The sequence below is a fragment of the Paramormyrops kingsleyae genome, chromosome 1 (assembly GCF_048594095.1).
Source record: "Paramormyrops kingsleyae isolate MSU_618 chromosome 1, PKINGS_0.4, whole genome shotgun sequence".
NCBI lineage: Eukaryota > Metazoa > Chordata > Actinopteri > Osteoglossiformes > Mormyridae > Paramormyrops > Paramormyrops kingsleyae.
In genome coordinates, this window is record NC_132797.1 from 14658076 (window position 1) to 14679169 (window position 21094).

General features: G+C 41.6%; 2 protein-coding genes and 1 long non-coding RNA gene across 3 annotated transcripts; 1 reads left to right on the plus strand and 2 right to left on the minus strand.

Annotated features, from left to right (window-relative positions):
* Positions 1-6397: 6397 nt before the first annotated feature.
* On the minus strand, positions 6398-7818 carry LOC111856647 (uncharacterized). The gene is made up of 2 exons (XR_002841183.2): positions 7706-7818; positions 6398-7053 (listed from the first exon to the last, which is right to left on the minus strand). It is a non-coding gene; the product is annotated as an uncharacterized lncRNA (long non-coding RNA).
* krr1 (KRR1 small subunit processome component homolog) lies at positions 7788-14413 on the plus strand. The gene is made up of 10 exons (XM_023836762.2): positions 7788-7896; positions 8146-8342; positions 8617-8751; positions 8942-9067; positions 10744-10827; positions 11027-11083; positions 11943-12113; positions 12521-12598; positions 12855-12951; positions 13201-14413. Exons 1-10 carry the CDS (start codon positions 7821-7823, stop codon positions 13341-13343), a joined length of 1164 nt encoding a protein of 387 aa, XP_023692530.1. The 5' UTR covers positions 7788-7820; the 3' UTR covers positions 13344-14413.
* A 332-nt stretch (positions 14414-14745) lies between these two features.
* glipr1a (GLI pathogenesis-related 1a) lies at positions 14746-19425 on the minus strand. The gene is made up of 5 exons (XM_072700294.1): positions 19205-19425; positions 19003-19115; positions 18287-18372; positions 16590-16616; positions 14746-16493 (listed from the first exon to the last, which is right to left on the minus strand). Exons 1-5 carry the CDS (start codon positions 19325-19327, stop codon positions 16381-16383), a joined length of 462 nt encoding a protein of 153 aa, XP_072556395.1. The 5' UTR covers positions 19328-19425; the 3' UTR covers positions 14746-16380.
* Between the last annotated feature and the right edge of the window lie 1669 nt (positions 19426-21094).

Consider the following 21094-nt stretch of genomic DNA (forward strand, 5'->3'; position numbering starts at 1 on the left):
CGATATGAAATTATAGTCTTAATAATTTTAACACGTGTGCACAATAAAAATGCTGCTAAATAGGCTGCAACCAACAGAGGAGGTCAAATAAATTACAAATGTATACCGTACTATTTAATAACCGTTTCAAATAAACAGATAGACCTGACGTTAGTCAGCTCTGCTGTTCAGTATTCACATAAAATCACAGGGAAATTACTTTGGTACCGTTATGAGAAATGTCTCATCCCCAAGAAGACCGTAATTACAGAATAAACTACTGCTTTAGAAGATGGGCATTGATTTATAGAATGCCGGGAGGCAAATGTAAAAGTTAAACGTATGGGTGTTCATAATGCACCGTTTAACCGATAACTGATAAGAATTTTAACCGATTAATACAATCAGTTAAACGGTTAATGGAAGAGAATGTTAAAAGTTTGCAGTGTGGTAAACGCATAGAGAAGGTAAAAATAATACAGGCCTGGATGCAGAGCCTATCTACCCATAAGGGCGTGTCTACACGTGCACTAATTAGGCGAGATCATTAATTAATAAAGTAAAATTTAAAGGTTGTTATAGCTGACGCTGCCGGATAATTTATAATAAAGTACCGATTTAACGCAAGTGTTAATTTAGTGCTTTAGTGTACTCGGCACTTTGTTTTAACTATACGTTAATTAGATCAACTAAAAGTTTAAATAATCTCTATTAATACACTGGGCTGGGAGTAAAGGACGGGGACATAGTGAGTTAGGTAATTATGGGGCCAACTCAGTGTTGTGTTTGCAAGATGTTTGCCCTTCTGGATGCTTGCGTCCAGTCGGACTTCGTCTGCGAGCGATGTGGGTTAGTTGACTCACTCATGGTCCAGGTTCGTGACCTAGAGGAGCGACTGGCTCTCATCCAGCATAGCAATGAGTTAAAGGAGAGAGTTAATACGCCTTCTAGGGAGACTATGTGTACGTCACAAGCGGGGAGGGGGGAGAATGATGAACAGGTAGGTCGAGAGAGCTGGGTGAACGTAGGTCGTAGACGTAGAAAAGGGCGTACACAGTTCACAGAGGCGGCATCACCTGAAGTAACGGTTTCTAACCGCTTTCAGGTGCTTCCAGCTTTAGAGCCGGAAGAGACTGGGGAGGCAGGTGGGCCCTTGGGCACCAAGGAGCCACCTAACCCCAGTAGGAGGGAGGTTGTGGTAGTAGGGGATTCAATTATAAGAGGTGTAGATAGTTATGTGTGCACCCGTGATAGAGGGTCCCGTACGGTGTCTTGCCTGCCTGGTGCCCAGGTAGGGGACCTTCCAGATCGAGTGGACAGGCTTTTGGCCCCAGCCGGGGTGGATCCAGTGGTCGTGGTGCATGTTGGCACCAATGACATAGGAAAGGGCAGAAGGGCAGTTCTGCAAGAAAAATTTATAGAAGTCGCGGATAAGCTTAGAAGCAGAACATCCACGGTGGTATTCTCTGGAATACTTCCCGTGCCACGTGCAAGTCAGGCAAAATTAGCTGAGATAAGGGGATTAAATGCGTGGCTAAAATGGTGGTGTAGGAAAGAGGGGTTCAGGTTTATGGGGCACTGGAAGACCTTCTGGAACAGGTGGGACCTGTTCAAGCCGGACGGGTTGCATCTGAACCATAGGGGAACCAGTGTATTGGGGAGGCGTATGTGCAGAATAGTTGAGGAATGTTTAAACTAGGGACTGGGGGGGCAGGGAGGTCAGTTATGAATTTATGTGGGGAGAGACGGAAAGCCCAAATAAATATTAAAAGTAGACAATGTAAAAGGCCTACCATTAGTGGTCTGTATTTGAATGCTAGGAGTATTAGAAACAAAATTAATGACTTAGAGGCTTTAATTTCTTCAGACAATTACGACATTATAGGAATAACTGAAACATGGATGAGTGACAATGATGGTGATGAATATAATATGGATGGTTATACGTTGTTCCGTAGAGACCGGATAGGCAAGAAGGGAGGTGGTGTTGCAGTATACGTAAAAGAAAACTTGCAGGCAAGGGAACTCACTGATAAAAATAAAAATTCAGAAGCTGTATGGATCAAACTTGATGCTAAAGATTCAAATGGCCTAATTGTTGGGGTTTGTTATAGGGCACCTAATGTAGCTGTAGAGGAAAGCAGAATATTATATGATGATATCAGGATTATGAGTAATAAAAATGATGTGGTGGTTATGGGTGATTTTAATTTACCTGGGATACAGTGGGACACAGTCTCTGGCTCTTCTGTAAATGAACTTGAGATGGTGGAATTAGTACAGGATTGTTTTTTTACTCAGTTTGTTAATACTCCTACCAGGGGAGAAGCCCTTCTTGATCTCGTTTTTTGTAATAACCAGGATAGGATTGGAAAATTAGAGGTTTTAGACCCATTGTACGGTAGTGATCATAACATGGTTAAATTCGAGGTTAATTTTAGTGTCCGAAGAGCAAAGTCTAAATTAAAAGTATACAATGTTAGGAAGGCTAACTTTAATGGTATGAGACGGAAATTAGAAACTGTAAACTGGACAGAGTTAAATAGCAAAACAGTTGAAGAGGCATGGGAATTTTTCAAAAGCACATTGTTGCAAGTGCAAGAGGACTTCATACCTGTTTCCAGCAAAACTAAATCTAGGAAACGACAACCAAGGTGGTTTACTAAGGAAATTAAGAATAAAGTCAGGAGGAAAAGGGCTCTGTTCCACAACTGGAAAATAACTAATGATTTCAAAATCAAGCAGGAGTATCTAAGTCTACAGGCAGAGTTAAAAAATGACATTAGGCTATCAAAGAGGGATGTAGAAAGAAAAATTGCATTGGAGGCTAAGCATGACAGTAAAGGTTTCTTCCAATATTTTAACTCTAAGAGAGCACTAAAAGCTGAAATCACTAATTTGCAGGATAGTAAGGGCCTTATAATTGATAACGAAATTGATATGGTAAACGAGTTTAATGATTATTTTTCAAGGGTGTTCACAATAGAGAACACAAGTAATTTACCACCAATTAATACGAATACAGCATCGTCTATGACCAATATATGTATAACTGAGGTTGATGTGATACTAAGCCTAGCTAAACTCAAAATAAATAAATCGCAGGGGCCTGATGGCATCTTACCTTTAGTCTTGAAAGAGATGAGGGATATTATTAGCCAACCTTTGACTTTAATATTCCAGAAATCGTTATCTGCGGGTGTGGTACCATCAGATTGGAAGCATGCTAATATAACACCCATATTCAAAAAAGGGGATAGAAGTAATCCAGCAAACTATAGGCCAATCAGTTTAACTAGCATTACTGGAAAAATAATGGAAGCTATAATTCAAGTGAAAATGGTAGATTACCTAGATGCAAATAACATTATAAAGGATAGCCAACATGGATTTAGGAGAGGTAGATCCTGCTTAACGAATCTGCTTGAGTTCTTTGAGGAAGCTACAAGTGAAATTGATCACAAAAAGGCCTATGATGTGATTTACTTAGATTTCCAGAAAGCCTTTGATGTTGTCCCCCACAAACGGCTCTTGTTAAAGCTTAAAGCTGCAGGAATTTTAGGAACTGTGGCAGCTTGGATCAAAAACTGGCTAACTGATAGGAAGCAGCGAGTAGTTATTAGAGGCACTATGTCACAGTGGGCCTCCGTTTATAGTGGGGTACCGCAGGGTTCAATTTTAGGACCACTATTGTTCCTAATTTACATTAATGATATTGACACGAATACATACAGTAAACTGGTTAAATTTGCAGACGACACTAAGGTGGGCGGGGTAGCAGATACTAATCAAGCAGCAGAGAGGCTTCAACGGGATCTGGATTTAATTAGCGAATGGGCTGATACTTGGCAGATGAAATTTAACACAGATAAATGTAAGGTAATCCATGCAGGGAGCAGAAATATACAGTACAGATATTTTATGGGTTCCACTGAAATAAAGGTAGCTGATTACGAGAAAGATCTCGGTATGTATGTTGATGCTTCCATGTCCCACTCTCGCCAATGTGGGGAAGCAATAAAAAAGGCGAACAGAATGTTGGGTTATATCTCTAGATGTGTGGAGTTTAAGTCAAGGGAGGTGATGTTACACTTATATAATTCCTTGGTAAGACCCCACCTAGAATACTGTGTGCAGGTTTGGTCACCATACCTCAAGAAGGACATTGCTGCCTTAGAAAAGGTGCAACGAAGAGCTACGAGAATGATTCCTGGTCTTAGAGGAATGTCTTACGAGGAGAGGTTAGCGGAACTGAATCTGTTCAGCCTTGAGCAAAGGAGACTAAGGGGGGATATGATTCAGGTCTATAAGATTCTAACGGGTCTGGATGCTGTTCAGCCAAATGACTATTTCAATATTAGTCTAAATACTAGAACTCGTGGCCATAAGTGGAAATTAGCGGGAGAACATTTTAAAACAAATTTGAGGAAGCACTTCTTTACACAGCGTGTAGTCAGAGTATGGAATAGTCTTCCTGCTATTGTAGTGGAAGCTAAAACCATGGGTTCCTTTAAATCAGAGCTAGATAAGATTTTAACAACTCTGAGATATTAGCTAAGTTCTCCCCAAACGAGCTTGATGGGCCGAATGGCCTCCTCTCGTTTGTAAATTTCTTATGTTCTTATGTTCTTAATTAGGTTAGATTAAATATATCTGACAATGGTACTGGTTTTTGTTATAACATTCTCCATGATATACGTTAAACTGTGTACAGGCTACTTGCAGCTCATTACAGTTTTACAATATTTTCCTACACGGGAGATGCAGACTGCGTCAGACCTGCAAGTTAAGCGTGCTTGGTGCAGGAGGATTAAATGTTTGGTTCATTTTGTAAATCTGAATTGTTCAATGCAAGGAATGACAACTTGTTAATGTGTGGTAAGTAAATCTGACATTAGTAGGCCCGGAAGGGGAGGCATAGTGGGTCTGTTATGTCTTAGGCCTTAGGCAAGAAGAGATTGTTTTGAATACTGTGTGTCCTCACCTCATGATAGCTGCCTGCGGTTATTTCCGCAGACACTGAAGAGAGATCAGACCTTGGAGAGATGAACAGCGGAGCAAGGGGGGGGGGGGGGGGAAGGGAGAAACCACCTGCAGGGGGACACCCCTACCGGTGCATAAAGAGTTGTAGTTATACAGTAGGCCATACACAATATATGTTATGCGGTAGTGCAAATGTATAAGTAATTCTTACGTTAATCATATGTCAATCAATAATCAAAGGACAACCAAATATTTACAGTGATTCAATGTCAATATAATCAATATGTATATACATATCTCAAGTATAGGAGCCTAGTAGATAACTATATTTACACAAGTCATGAAGTGTTTGCACTTGGAAAAAAATGAAACACTTGTCATTTCTAAAGCATCTAATATTTTGGTATTTGGTGACGGACAGGTATCCATTCTAAAAAATAAATTTTTTTCCTGCCGTTAACGGTTAATAGACGATTAACGAGTGTCGACTGTGGTTGATGAAAAAATCCAAAATGGACATCCCTAGTTAAATGCGATATGAAATGATATTCTCAATTATTATTTCAATTAGGAAGCAATTACACGGATACATTTCCCACCGCGGCAGAGCGTGCACGTACTACAGACAGACTGCTGTTTAGCAACAGCAATATGTCAGAAAGCAAGATTTCTTGCTTAGAAGGCTAACTTGTCGGATTTAATTTACCCAGTTTAAATGGCCTTTATCTTCGTTCATCTACAGATAGCTCAGACTATTTTAAATTCGACAAGTTATTCGACTATAGGAAAGAAATCCTGCTTTCTGAAATAGCCCCAGTCCTTTCCAGTGTCCTCTGGCTGCAGACCCACACGCACGCTCAGTCACCACAGAAAGTGCAGCCGGGGAATCCTTTCCTGATTGCTAAGTTAATGCTAATAAAGTGTACAAAAGGTACGTTTTCGAGTTATAGTCTTGCCAATTATGAACGATATGAAATACTCTTAATCATGTTAACATGTGAATATTTATGTTGTTTGGCTGGCCTTTTTTGGTTTATTAAAATGCTAGATTTTAAATACCAGATTAAGTTAATCAAGCTGAATGCTTGCCTATTATTCTTGTAATTATTAGCATCGTGGCCGTAGCGTAGCGAGAGCACTGATGTTCAGACCCTGCGTGCACACGCCACTGTTACATACATACATGTATGACATTATATATATATATATATATATATATATACACACACACACACACACACACACACACCGTATTTTTGTGTGTGTGTGAATAAAGAGTAAAATGGAATAAAAAAAAAAAATAGTACAATTCTGTGTTAATAATCTTGTATATCAGAACTGTAATACCTAATACACTTTATATATGTCATGAGGTACCAAACTGCTTAATAAAAGCAGGATGGAAAAAAAAAAACAAAGAACACTGGACACAACATCAAGAATCAAATGTTTATTTTTTTCAGATAAGAGATAACAGCCTAAAAAAAACTAAACAAAACAAACCAATAAGAACGTCTAATTTAGTTAAGGAGGGAACAGTACATGGTGACCTTCCTGCAGTCAATCATTTCTTCCAAAAATCTGTGCATATCTTGCACACGGCTAAAGCCAAAACAAAATGGAGCTAGAACATCCTTATTCACACTGAAATCTTCATCAGCATTCATTGCTTGTACAAATTTAAAATCCCCCCACATAATTACACATTATAAGCCATGAATGGTTTTTCTACGACTAAAACTGTACAATGCCTTAAAAGTAGACTGAAAACAGACTCTGTCTTGGGGGACACTTTACACACTATATTAAAGAATATTTTTTCCCATGTCTGGCTAAACTTCTCAGTTTTTCTTGTGCTATAGTTCAGTGCCTTGTCGCACATAAATTATCCAGTCACCCAAGTTACATTGTAATACTCCACCTTGCATTACCTTCAAAAGTTATTGCAATTTTAAAATGCCCATCTAACTGTTGTTGCATTCTTCCCAACCTGATAGGCTGCAGGGCAGGGCATAGTGGGCAGTGATAAAAAGTGCAACAGGCTGTGCACTGCTGTGGTACAATGTCCTCACGGGTTATGGAGGGGTGCATCTGTAAAACACAAAGAAACAATACATCTTTGTTTTAATAATAAGCTTAATAAACATTTTTACATCACTTTAAACATAAATTTAAATATTCTTCTGATATTTTAAGGTCGTGTGAGGAACGGAAACCACGAGGTTGGAGGGGTTGTGATATAATATAAAATATAATATAAAACCTCTCTGTCTGATTTTTAGCTGTACATTTACTGCACATTTAATCCGATTTTTTAGATTTTCTAAGGAATTTTAATTCATTTCTATTTTGCTTTTTTGTCTTGGTTTAACTTTTGAAAGCTTGTTTTTATAAAGCACATTAAATAACCCCTGTGCATGATAATAAACTTGTCTTGCCATAAGGAAACCGACAAATGTTCTCCTCAAGACCACACGAACAACTAAAAACTATATGCTGGAAACTAAGACACTCACAAGATAACTCCATGAAAAAAGTAAAAGCAGAAATGTGTCTATTTTAAGGTAAGATACGTGAGCTAACTGGCTAGTAGTTGCAGTAACTGAAAAAATTCACTCCAGTCATGAGAGAAAAAAGTTACTAACGCACTAGACAAAAACATTGCAATAATGCGTGTATGGCATGAAATAAATAAACGTATAACTATATAATTCAATAATACAAATAATAAAACTTAACATACTTCACATTGGCCTCAAGAACTTGATTCCCCTTAACTTCCTGTTGTCAATGGCTGAGCGTGCGCGTTCTGCAGTTCAGCTACAATTTTTACATCCGGGGTGAAAGGTAGCACAATAATGGCGTCTCCCATAGGCACGGGAAGCATGAGTGCGGTGCTGGCCGGGAAGAAAACAAAAAAGAAAAAGAATCAGGGTAGTTAAAGTTTAATTATTCATTCCGCTGATTATATTGCATATTACGTTAAGCTGTAGGTTTGTTTGATCAGTAAAGGCGATGATATATATTCACGTTCGTCCAAGGAATGCTTTTCAAGTTTTTCCATGGTTGCTGTTATTAACACTTTCCTAGTTTTGCTTTTAAAAATTTGACGTACAGTGGCATATGTTGTCATATACGTAGTAATATTTCTATGTAGCTTTAATCTGTAATGTAATGTTTTAGGTAATGCTAACATGGGAGCAGTGGATGAGTCGGAACTCCTCACTGTTCCCGATGGCTGGAAAGAAGCGCCTTTCACCAAAGACGATAATCCGAGAGGATTTTTAGAGGAGAGCAGTTTCGCCACTTTATTTCCAAAATACAGAGAAGCGTATCTAAAAGAATGTTGGCCCCTGGTGCAGAAGGCCCTGGCTGACAGCGTAAGTACCTCACCGTTATGTTATTTTCGATGGGGTAGTTGACTTAGTTGTAAATTAGGTTAAAGTTGTTACTGTAAACTTTGTCTGTATGTAGGTTTTCTTTTTGATGTATTATGGTTTATTGTAATCCTTCATGTATAAATCAAAAGTAATATTGGTAATTGCGGGTATAGAAGATGGATGTATGGATTGCTAATTGTAAGTTCACTCATATCAAAGCTAACGATCGACATCATGCTGTATTCTCCTACCCCCCTCCCCCTCCCCTGTTCAGTACGTTAAAGCCACTTTAGACTTGATTGAGGGCAGTATGACAGTTACCACGACAAAAAAGACCTTCGACCCATATGCTATTATAAGGGCCAGAGACCTGGTTAAGCTGCTGGCTAGAAGCGTGCCATTCGAACAGGTATGTGAATGTGGATTATGTCGGACCTTGACTTTGCATGTTGCAGCTTCATGCCAAAGCGTGAGGTGCTGCCCTTTTGTGTCTGTGATCTTGAATTCGTAAAGGGGACCTCAGAATGATGCCATTAGAAAACCTTAAAATTTGTACTGAGTGCCCACTAGGGTCTTTGGACTGGTTTTGTGTATTTCAGGCTGTGAGGATCCTCCAGGATGACGTGGCCTGTGACATCATTAAAGTTGGCACTCTTGTAAGAAACAGGGAACGTTTTGTAAAAAGGAGACACAGGCTAATAGGCCCTAAAGGATCAACACTGAAGGTAAGTAGTAAATCACAAAATGATTCAGTTATCTGCTTTCAAAATCTCACTTTGTGTTTTTACTTATTTTTTTTTATATAACTTGCATCTTTTCTGTACTGTTTTCTTGAGTAGCTGTTTTTTGAGCAGACCACAGGTAGAGGGCAGCATTGTAAAGCATACTTCAACTTTTAGCCAGTTATAACCATAACTGGGTGACACTGGGTCAGGATGCCCTCCAGGGTTGTGGGTTCACAGTTTTTTTATTTTTATTTTGTCCCTTTGGATTTTGTATGTGGCCCTTATATTTGTGTGTGTTTCCATTGGTCTTGATCTTGTTTATGTGTAGGTCTTTGTAGTACTGGAGCCCATAAATTCAAATGCCTGTGTATGTGTGAAGGATTGACAGAGGTGGGTAGTTCAGGGCTCGTATTCACAAAACATCTTAAGACTAAAAGTACCTCCTAACTTGCCGATTTAGGAGAAACTCCTAAAATTAATGGGCGTGTCAGTCCTAAATGTAAGCCTCCTAATTTTTTTGACCAAGATCAATTCACAAAGCCCCTTAGCACTAAAAGTAGCAAAAAGCAATAAAATGGACACTGTCGCTGTGTACTGAATTTTATTCACACAGTACAGCTGTTTCAAACGCTTTGAAAATTACTGACCTGTATATAATTCAAATACGCTATAATACAGTATTGTACATAAAATTTACCTTAATGTAGTTTCGCTGCTGTGTCTCATTGGCTTAGTTGTGGCAGTTTATCATAAGCCTCGATGAGTCTATATTTGTCATTGAGAGAAAATGACTTTCATTTTCCCCTCACGTTTTCTCTGCACGCAGCTTTAGCCTCGGGTAGCCAGCCAGAAGCAGACAGGTTACTGCAAGGCAAAGTAGGGCAATCAAATTAAAGTTAAAAAAAATAAAGTAGTTTTATTTTTTCCATATGTTGTCATTTTTAAAAAGACCAAGAATGAACACTGTAAGTGGACTACTATAAGCGAATTATTTAAACAGTTTGTACAAGAATGATTCTGTCCCAAGTTTTTTGATCCATATAAGCGGTTGATCATCATAACCATGATCACTATAAGTGGCTTCCACTGTACTTGTGTTTGTGGGATGTTGCGTATACATTTTCACCAGCACATACTGGTCTCTCATCAACCAATCTCTGTGGTTATTGCAGGCAAACTGCATGAGAACTGGCGTCAGCCACAGCGACGGAGTCTTACTCTTAGCTTAGGTTTTGGCTCTTTCCCTAACTAAAAGTTGCTCTCAGCCACTTTTTGAATGTGTTTTAGGAAAAGATTCTTTGTTAAAAACTTTTAGTACGATTTAGGAGTACTCTTAGTGGTAAGATAAAATGCTTTGTGAATACGGGCCCAGGTCCAGAGAGTAAAAGTCCAGATCAAGATTTTGTTTCAACCGACCAGTTGAGTACTCTGGGACTGTAACTCCTTGTACTCAGCTGGATGGTTGAAACAAATCTTGGTCTGCACTTTTACTCTCTGAACCTGAACTACCCACATCTGAGGACTGACATATTATCCATGGCATAGATGTGTAAAGGAAGCCCTTGTCATTGAATGACGTGTGTAAAGGCAAGTATTGTTATTTAGTGTGGCATGTCAGTAACTTAGCAGTATGGCTATGAGTATGACTGACACAGAAGCCCCCACCTTCTCTGTAGGCTTTGGAGCTGCTCACAAACTGCTACGTCATGGTGCAGGGGAACACCGTTTGTGCCCTAGGACCTTACAGTGGCCTCAAAGAGGTGGGTCGTTTGATTCTTGAAACTATCCCACTGGCATTCCCAAAGTATCATGTCAGTTCTTCTGAGGACTTCTCAAACACGTGTGTCTCGTTATTAGGTCATCACTGGAACTGTTACTTTGTTTCCTCTGAAGTGCCTGGTATATTTATGCTAGATATTGGTTCCTGTGAAATGAGTAATGGAGAGTTTCCCATTTCAGGTCAGAAAAGTGGTTTTGGATACAATGAAGAACATCCACCCAATATACAACATCAAGGTAAGCTTATTTTTGAAAGAATGTGGTATGAATTATTGTATTTGTCTCATATCATCTATTTGTTGGTGATAAAGCCCCAGGTAGGGGTGGGTTATGTGGCCAAAATGCCACATCACATTACTTTTGGTTAGAAGTATGATCCACGCTATAGATCACAATTTTTTTATTACAAAATAAATGGTTGAATGTACTAATTTTAATTAGTCATTTAACACTTAACCAGCAAATCTGTCCATAGTAGAAACACAGTTTGTAGCATTCTGAAATTATTTAATTTCAGTTAGTCCCCAAAGCAGTTTATATTGTTCTCATTGGTAATTTTTTAATTCTAATTTTGTATCTTATTTCAGTTTACAAAAATGTTTTCACTAAAGATTATGACTATGCCTTGCATACTGTAAGTGTATAATGCATTTTTAATTTTTGTAAAATTCTTATTCTTAATATAACTTCCAAACCATACTTCATAAATGTGACTTTAAGATCTGCTTTGCTACCTGGAAACCACCACAAGCCTGGTGCATTGGCACAAGAAATAAGAACAATCCGGACTGTAAATGGTCTGGCAATTAAATGTGGGGGGGTGGTGGTCAAGGACTGTTAAATTATCCACATGAAAGGTCGAATTATTAGTGTAGTTCCCTCTACGCAAGTTTGATGGGCTGAATGCCCCCCGTTTGTCACTTGCTTATGTTCATATTACTGCACCTAACCATCCAAAACATTGTGCTCCCAGTGAGTACAGTAGTAACTTTGTACATTCTGGGGTATAAACTAAATGGTTTGCATATTATTTAAAAAAGCAAAGCAAAGTAAACCCCCCCCCCCCCCCCCCCCCCCCCGCCCTGGTGTTTACAAGACACTGATGATCAAGCGGGAGCTGTCCAAGGACCCTGAGCTCCGAATGCAGAGTTGGGAGAGGTTTCTGCCCAAGTTCAGGCACAAGAACCTGACCAAACGCAAGGAGCCCAAGAAGAAGATGGAGAAGAAGGCCTACACGCCTTTCCCCCCTCCGCAGCCTGAGAGCCAGGTCAGTACAAGCTCCCATATTGCAATGGTCCCCCGCAAGTAACATGACAACTTCTGACAGTCAATGGATGAGATGGTACAGGCATCTATGTATACAGACCAACAGTGTTTTTTTTTTTTTACAACTGAATTTAATTACGGCAATGTATCTTCCAGCTTTTTTGTCCTTTCGGCTGGGGTGGGGTGGGGTGTTAAGAGATCTGTCCTTGGATTTGATCCAGAAAGGCTTTGTGACACGTAGCACATTTCCCAGCTTCGGGCGCCTCTCTCACGCCGGCAAATTAATGATTTGTAAAACATAAGACAGTATTGGCATGACAGTGTGTCCGTGAATGTCTGCCAGCCTAGAACCAGTTACTGGAAAGCAGCATGTGGGGAAAATGATACTTATTCAAATTGTATTGTCAGGTTGACAAAGAGCTGGCGACTGGCGAGTTCTTCCTGAGAGAAAGAGAGAAGAAGCGGAAGAAGATGGCGGAGATCAAGGTTAGCCTGTCGTTGGGCCCGCGGTAGGATCCCCATTTAATTAAAGTAGTTTCCCAGTCTAGTCCTCGGGGACCCACAGACAGTCCATGTTACTGGGAGCTGGGATGGAGCAAAAATGTGGACTGTCTGGCAGGGAGCAAAAACATGGACCGGCTGTCGGTCTCCGAGGACCGGGTTGGGAAACTGCCGTAAAGGGTCGTCTGAGTCCTCACCTGGGTCTTGGTGGGGGGGGTGGTGTTGTCTCTTTCTACTACAGGTGAGACAGGCAGAAGCTTTGACTAAAAAGCAGGAAGAGAGAAACAAGGCCTTCATCCCTCCTAAAGAGAAGCGCATGATGACAAAGGTCCAGAAAGGTGCTGTGTCTTTAAAACATTTGTTTGCACACACACACAAATTTTCACAGTCAACATCAGTTTGTCATCTCGTGGTGCAGTTTTACCCCAGTCAACCTTTGTTTCTCCACCTCAGCTCTACAGGACCGCAATGGCTTACATTTTCACAATTTAATTTTCATAAATAATGTCATGTAAATTTGAGGTCAACGTTTTTGCTTATTTGTCTAATCATTTGGTTGCATCACTGTTTTTTTCCCCCCCATTTAGCTCCAACAGAGGCTAAAATAGACATTGAAGCTCTTAAGGAAAAAGTAAAGAAAGCAAAAAACAAGAAGCTGGGTGCTCCCCCGCCAGCCGCCATGGGCCAAACGGTCACCGATGGCAGGAGGAAGAAGAAGCTGAGAGGCTGATGTATCTGCTGTTTCGAGGGGGCTGGCCATCGTGGGAGCTCTCCTCACTTGGGCAGGTGTTACTCGCCCATACAGAGGAGTGACAAAAGTCATCAGGCAAAAGTCAACATCAACCTGTAAAGAGCACGGACGAAAGTCATCAGGCAAAAGTCAACATGAAAAAGTGAAGTGACAAAAGTCAAAGTCTACTGTCATTCTATTTTATTGTGTACTTGCATAGTGAGTTTTTGTGATAAACTAAAAATATGGAGATTTTTTTTTTTTAAATAAAGTTCTGTTTGTATAACATTTAAGATGATAGAAATTGGTAACTTCTGTCAAATACCTGGTGTGTAGTGTGGTTGATTTAACCCTGATGTGTATAAAATACATTACACACAGACATAAGCAGTAATGTGCGTCAATAATCCAGCTTTGATAACCCCATTTATTGAACTGCAATGTCAAGATTTTCAAGTATGTAGTCATAAGTGCTTTACTGTAATACCATAACTATCTACTATAAAAGTCATTGAATGTTTACTGAAGAGCTGAATCTTATCCAGCATGTCCCTGCATATGTATCTTATCTTCACTGATATTCTTAATGACTTGATATCCATAGTATATTTTTCTGTTGGTATCATGCTGTGTGAGTCCTGTAGGAGGTCAATGTCACACGTCGCTTCAAAGATGTTGTAAACTGGGCATCATAACAGCGGTACTGCGCTGTGACCTAATGCCTCCAGCGTGGTGCTTCTGTGTATTTGCAGTTTGCACGTTTTTGCCGTGTCCACTATCCTAAAACATGCACGAATGGGAAGTGGTGCCTCTGAATTTTCCTTGTGTGTGTGTGAGGGATAGATTAGCATCCCCTCCAGTGTCCACGTGGCCAGGTTTTACAAATTCCAATTTTGTTGTACTAATTCATACCCATGACACCTTAGACAATAAGCAGATTATGTGGTAAAATGTGGCGGCGATTTATCTAAAATGAGGATGAATTAGTGGAACGTTCTCACGATGTTATTAGCAAGTAATTAGCAGGGCTCCGTACGATTCCTTCATTAAATGCACCTTGTATTTTGAAATCCTGTTTGAACCAGCATATACTCTTGTTTCTTCTTATTTTTCTGTTATTTTTTTTTGGAATACAATATGTTTCCCTTTGTCATAAAATACACCGATGAGCAAAACCATTATGACCATTATGACAATTGAAGTGAATAACATTGACTATCTAGTGACAATAGTGCGTGTCCAGGTCTGGAACATATTCAGAATGCCCAGGCTGCCCCCTGTCCACTATTGAAAGTGCCTACAATAGATCTGCGAACACTGGAACTGATCAAATCAAACCTAAATTTGTTCTGTTCCAAACTTCGAAACTGGTTCCAAGCTTCAGAACTGAACAGTTGTTTGCCTGGGGAAGTGATTGCTGCCATCATGCGGTGTGGGGATGAAGGCAAACCTGTGGAGGGAGTGTGATGATCTGGTGAATATTCGACTGGGAGGCCCTGGTGTAGACTTTCAGATGGACGTCGATTTGACATGTGCCACCTACTTAAACATTGCTGCAGACGAAATACACCCCTTCATGGTGACTCTATCACCCCATTAGCAGTGACCTCCAGGAGGAAAATGCGCCCTGCCATGTTGCATGAGTAGTTTGGAAGTCGTTTGAGTAACACAATGAGGAGTTCAAGGTGTTGCCCTAGCCTTAGAATTCACCAGATCCCAATCCAAAGAAGCATCTGTGGTTCTGTCATCATCTGTATCTGCTGTGCACAGACTTTTTGGGGGCTGGGATGACGATGACGACGAGCTTGGTAAATACGTAATCGTTAGTTATCAAAAAAGGGCATTTTCAATCGTTTGGTCTAAAAGGGCAGTTGCTCAGATCTCCCCAGTGCTCCCCGTATGTGCCTGGTAATAGGACTGGTTAAAGGATCTGCTGCTAACTTGCCAGGTACCACAGAAACACCTTCAGACACCTTGTAGAGTCCATGCCTCAGAAGAACGTGGAGGATTAACAGCATTTCAGTCAAGTATCCACAACGTTTTCTTTCTTCTATGTCTTTATGAGAGCAGTTGTGCTGATGATTAGGTGTATCCAGTTTAATTTTGAATTTTGGGTGTATTTACCAGTAACACTTACCTCTGGCACTGCCTGGCTTCCCCTCTGCTGTTTGTCTTTGGGATGTAACAACGAAGACTCAGATCTTGGAGTTCATGTTTTTCACAGTTGTAGATTATTTGGTACAAGTGGGCCGATATAATTTTGCAGCTTGTTGTTCAGGCTGACGCATCATGACTGACTTATAGTATAGTGCTGCACAGTGGGCTGTGTCTAAATTAACCATGGTGTGATTGAACATTATTAGTAAATGAGTAGTTGTGGCTCAAGAGATTTATACATGGAACTGACAAATTGTGAATCTGACATTGTTGTTACATTTTTCAAATATAAATCCCATATATGTCAAAGAATGTGATAAAATGAACTGATTCAAAAATCTGAGACTTAACTACACCCCCAAACTTAATGTACACACATCTACGTGCACAACCTGCAACATATTTTCTCTCTCGAGGGGCATGAGTGCCCAGTTTCCACAAGGGCACTTGATGAGTAATGCATTGCGCTATGTAGACCACCGTCATAAGTGTAGGTCATTGCTGACCGAAACGCTGTTATGCGGCATATGATTGTAGAGATGTTGGTTCCCTGTGAGCCATTGTAGTGCCTCACTCTAAACCAGCCAATCAGAGCAGAGCTCATGTTAATGAGCCCACCAAAATAGGGAAATCAGCCTGTTTTATTCTAAAACCAATTACCAGGGTTGAAAACAGGCTTGTAAAACCAATTCTGGGCATTTTTCGACCAAATCAAGTTCATAGATCTTCTATGTATTTGCCAAAGAACAATTTAAAATACTGAAGAAACATGCATTCTATGGCACCTTTTTAGAACGAGAGCATGGGTGACTCTAGCAGGCAGGTGGGTGTGGCTAAAGTACAATATGATTGGCCATTATTTTAATACAGACCAATGTGCCTACAGCTGGCACAGCAAGAATAATGTTGATAGTGCCCCAAGCCAAAATGCAGTCCGAGGGCTGGAGGGGCTTGAGCTGACGTCGATCTCCCAGTCTGGAGTCCAGCTGTAGCCTGTGAGTGAAAGTTGAGCGTGTTTGGTACACCATGTGAACCGTCTTGCTAATGGGTTACTGGCTGCCTGATGAGATGAAGATGAATTGTACCTACTTTTCATTTCCTCTCTCTTGGAGTCTCCTGTAGAAAATCACTGATGTTAGAACGTATTCAACCCCAAATTGGAGAAAAATACATTGTTATTTCGGTGCCCCCTGTTCCATGAGATACACATTGTTGCATGATGCCGTCATGGTATCCAGAATGGCCATCACCTTTGATGCTTCTTGGTACTGGATTGCATGAAACCTATCTGAAAAATTAGTTGTATTTTGAAGCCCATGCACAGTGGTAGACAGTTCAGGTTCAAATTGTACAAACCCAGACAAAAAAAATATTTCAGCCAACAAATATGTTTGTTCAGCCAACGAGTACTCTGTGAATGTGACTCTGTATTTCCAACTGCTTGGCTGAAATAAAATCTTGGTCTGGATTTGTATTCCTGAACCTGAACTTTCCAAATCTGCCAATGCATAGGGTTGCCATATTTGGGGAGGGAAAAAGAGGATGTCCAGGGATCAAATATTAATGAATTTTCACGTTCATCGACCAATCAGGTAGCACCTTACTCATGAATATTAATGAATTTTTCCCTAACCATCCTGTAAAATCAAAATTCACGTCCAGGAAACCCGGATACATGGTAACCTTGCAGTTAACTCTCGTTTTACAATCTACACACAATTGACACAATATACAGGTATACAAGTCTGTTTCAACGAAGTTTGTAAAACGTAAAGCAAACAGCATGGTTCACTGCTCACATGAAAACACAAATGCTTTTCGGAAGTTGACGTCACTCGTGAGTAGCGTGACACGTAGAGATTTGCATGTCATCTCATTTTTAAAGTAAACATGTGCACGAGCCTTGCAAATGCCATGTGATTATATAGGTGGCCGCTGCATATTGAAATTTCGTGCTTATAATTTGCAACACTGGGTCATACGAGTTGCAGTACTAAACCCGGGTTTGTTTTTTTGAAAAACCACCTGGACAGGGGCCCAGAAAGAGGACGTGTCCCGGGAAACGCAGACGCCCATGCAGCTGTGGACCTCAGTGACTTCCCTGTTATATTAATGGTAGATATGTCACGGATCGACCCCGGGGATCCCCGACTGACGTCACGAAGATCACGCCTCCGGGGATTCCTTGATTCTACCTTCCCCGTTTTTACGAGCTGTCAGCTCTACGCCGCTATACCGGGTTGTCCGGTTTCTCCGTTTCTCTGTGCATCCACCTACCACAAGCTGTTACAGATCATTTCTAGATTAGGGAGACTATTTTAGTTATCGGTTCTTGCACCCTGATGCGAGATCTTCAAGATTTACTCCTGAGTTCGAGCGTTTTCCTGGTTTTTGTCTCTCCGTGTTCTGTGACCATTGTTCTGCCGTTTTGACCCCGAGTTTCTGTCCAGCCCCTTTGATAATAATCGCCTGACCTCCGCCTGTACCCCGACTACGAGACCAGCCCAGCCCCCAAGACCAACTACGTACATCGCCCGACCCCAGCCTGTCCCACGACTACGATCCAGCCTGCTCCTTCTGTTTATCCTGAGCGATACATCTGCCAGTAAAAACCTTCTGGTCTTCAGACTTTTTTTCGCTCATTTATTAAAGAGTCACCTGCACCTGATTCCGCGACAGCGTCCTCTTTGCCATCTACCTAAACCGTCACAAGATATACACCAGGTGTTTGACAGAAGTCACCAAATAGCTTTTCAGGTGGGCTGAGTGAAGCGATAAAGACTCACTGCACAGGTTGCTCTGGCACTCGTCTCCCTGGCAGGCACTGCAGGCTGCACCTTCTTTGTAGGGGGGGGCTCCCTTCCTGTTGCCCCTAGGCAGTGAGAGGACACATCTGCTATGGAAACACAATCCAGTGATATGGTGGCTTCAAGAACTTTGGAAGACTTGATGGTTCTAAAATAATCTTAATTCTACAAAAAGTTAAATAAGGATATTATGAGCAATGGAAATTCATGTGTTCCCCTCCCCACAGACCAAAATCACACAGTTAGGTGCACTGGAGTCTCTAAATTGCCCATTGTTTGTGAATATGTGTGTGCTGGACTGGCGTCCTGCTTGAGGTGCACTGTGCCTTGTGCCTTGTGCTGCCTGGGATAGACTCCAGACTCACCATAAAGAAATGGTATGGAAGATGGAGGGGCAGATAGAAGGGTATCAGCAATTAGAATTTAGAAATCAGCAGTCACTGCTGACACACCACAACAACAAAATATGTCCTCTGCATTTAACCCATATGTAACATAGCAGGGGGCAGCTAATTCAGCAGTGCTTGGGGGCAATACCTTGCTCAGTGTACCTCAGTGGGGCCTTGCTGGTCGGGGATTCGAACCTGCAATGTTTCAATTACATGTGCACTTTCCTAACCATTAAGCCACCACTCACTTACTAGCAGCAATATTGTGTTTATGAACCTTCCGGATGCGGCGAATAGGACTCTTACGCTTTTCCATAATTGCACACGAAGATGATGACACTGCCAGTGGTGGGCGAGTCCTTCACTGCAGAGCACGTCTGGACAGCACATCCCACCTTATAGCTCTCTGCCCACACCACCTGCCACGTGTGAGCATTCATGTTACAAACTCACAGAAAGGCTGGTTAGGGTAAGCAGGTGTAGTGGGAAAGCAGGACCCACACTGTACCTGAGTATAATGGCCGCACATTCTAAGGCAGCTCATGGTCGAGTAGGTGTAGTTGACGGCCTCGCTGTGCCAGTGTTGGATAGTCTTTTTTGGGGAGAAGGTGACTGGGCTACCCACCCACATATTTTCTCCCACAGGGAAGAATTCAGGATGGAGCTTCCCTTGACTGAGCCGCAGGGGATTATGGGAAAACTGGCAGGTCCGAGTCCAGGCTCTGGCACTCTTGGCTAAAGCCTCGTCCCATTTCTGTGCAGGGGTGGGGTGGAAAACGACAATGTATTCACAGAGGGTTTGAACGGGTGGTGGTAGCTTTGTGAAATGATGTCCAGTGGGACAAATTCCCAACTTTATGTCACCTCAACGGAAGCTTCAGTTAGTGCCCATGTTCATTTATAATGTACTGCAATGTAATTATGCTTGGCTTCAGTCTGGAGTAGAGCCCTGCGCGGGACTATTTTTTTAATCCCGCTCCCGCCCACTCCCGCTGAATTTCTGACCATTACCGCCCACTCCCGCTGAATTTCTGACGATTCCCGCCCAATCCCGCCCGCTGTCTCTGTCACTCCCGCCCGCTCCCGCCCACGACAATCTAAAACCCGCCCAATCCCGTAAGATTTGCATTGGGTCCCGCGGGACCCACGGGATCCCGCTCCCAATGCAGGGCTCTACCTGGGAGTACAGCAACGGGGCAGGTGTGTCGCCTCAATCCTGAAGTGCCAGATTTGTGCCCGTTGTACACTATCGCTTTGCCGCACTTCACACAACACACAAAGTTCAGCTCTTTACCCTCTTTGTTTGTTACAATTTTAAAGTTTTTCCATATCTCCGATTTCCCCAATTTTAGTTTTGTTTTATATTCTCCCTTTGCAATTTTATTAACAACATCAGCTGCATCCTCCATCCTGCTAAGCTAACAATTTTGGGACCCGCTGTCTATTTTTATCCTGGGCCTGTGGACTCAAACCCCCTTCCTTGCTGCGAGTCTAGAACTTCTTGTCTTTATTAAGTATCTCCCTGGTATCCAGAAAAAAACAGGGAGTTTGGTGAAATGGCAGCTCTGAATTTCCCTTAGTATGACTATATGTGTTCACTGTCTGCCGTGTCCTCTCCAAGGCTCCAGGCAAATGATGGCTCTACACCAATAAATTATGGATTAAAGTTATGGATGCATTTTTTTTCTCAGAAAGACTGAAAATGAAATGTCAATCAGGTAAAATCCATAAACAGCGTCTTGCCTAGATTAGAGAGCTACATTCTTTTTATTCATTGGCTAATTGGGGTGGTGTGGTGGTGCAGTGGTTAGTGCTGCTGTCTCCCACCATGAAAGTTCTGGGTTTGGTCCCAGGTCCTTTCTGTGTGGAGTTCACATGCTCCCCCTGTGTTTGTGTGGATTTTTACCAGGGGCTCTGGTTTCCTCCCACAGTCTAAAACAGGGTTCTTCAACTCTGGACCTCGATTCCAAATCCAGGCCTTGTTTTCAGTTCTCCCAGGTAGTTGTTTAATAATTACTGATTCTGATTGGTCAGAGGCTTCACACCTGACTGACAGGTAAAGGAAGGCTGGAAAACCAGCAGTGCTCGGACCTCGAGGACCGTGAGTTGAATAACCCTGGTCTAAAAGTATGCAGGACAGGTCGATTGGTGAGTCAATATTTGGTCCTGTGAGTGTGTGTTGGCAACTGCCCAGGGTTGGTTCCTGCCTGCACCCATTGTTCCTGGGAAAGGTTCCAGTGCCCTGCAACAACAGTTGTGATTAAGCAGTTTCAGAAAATGGATGGATTTGCTAATCATTCATAGATTTATCCTCAATGTCGTTCACTCAGTTCAGTCCATATCCTTTATGAGTGTTGTAAAGTCACTAGGGTCTCTCCTTTGTTGACAGCCATTCTGC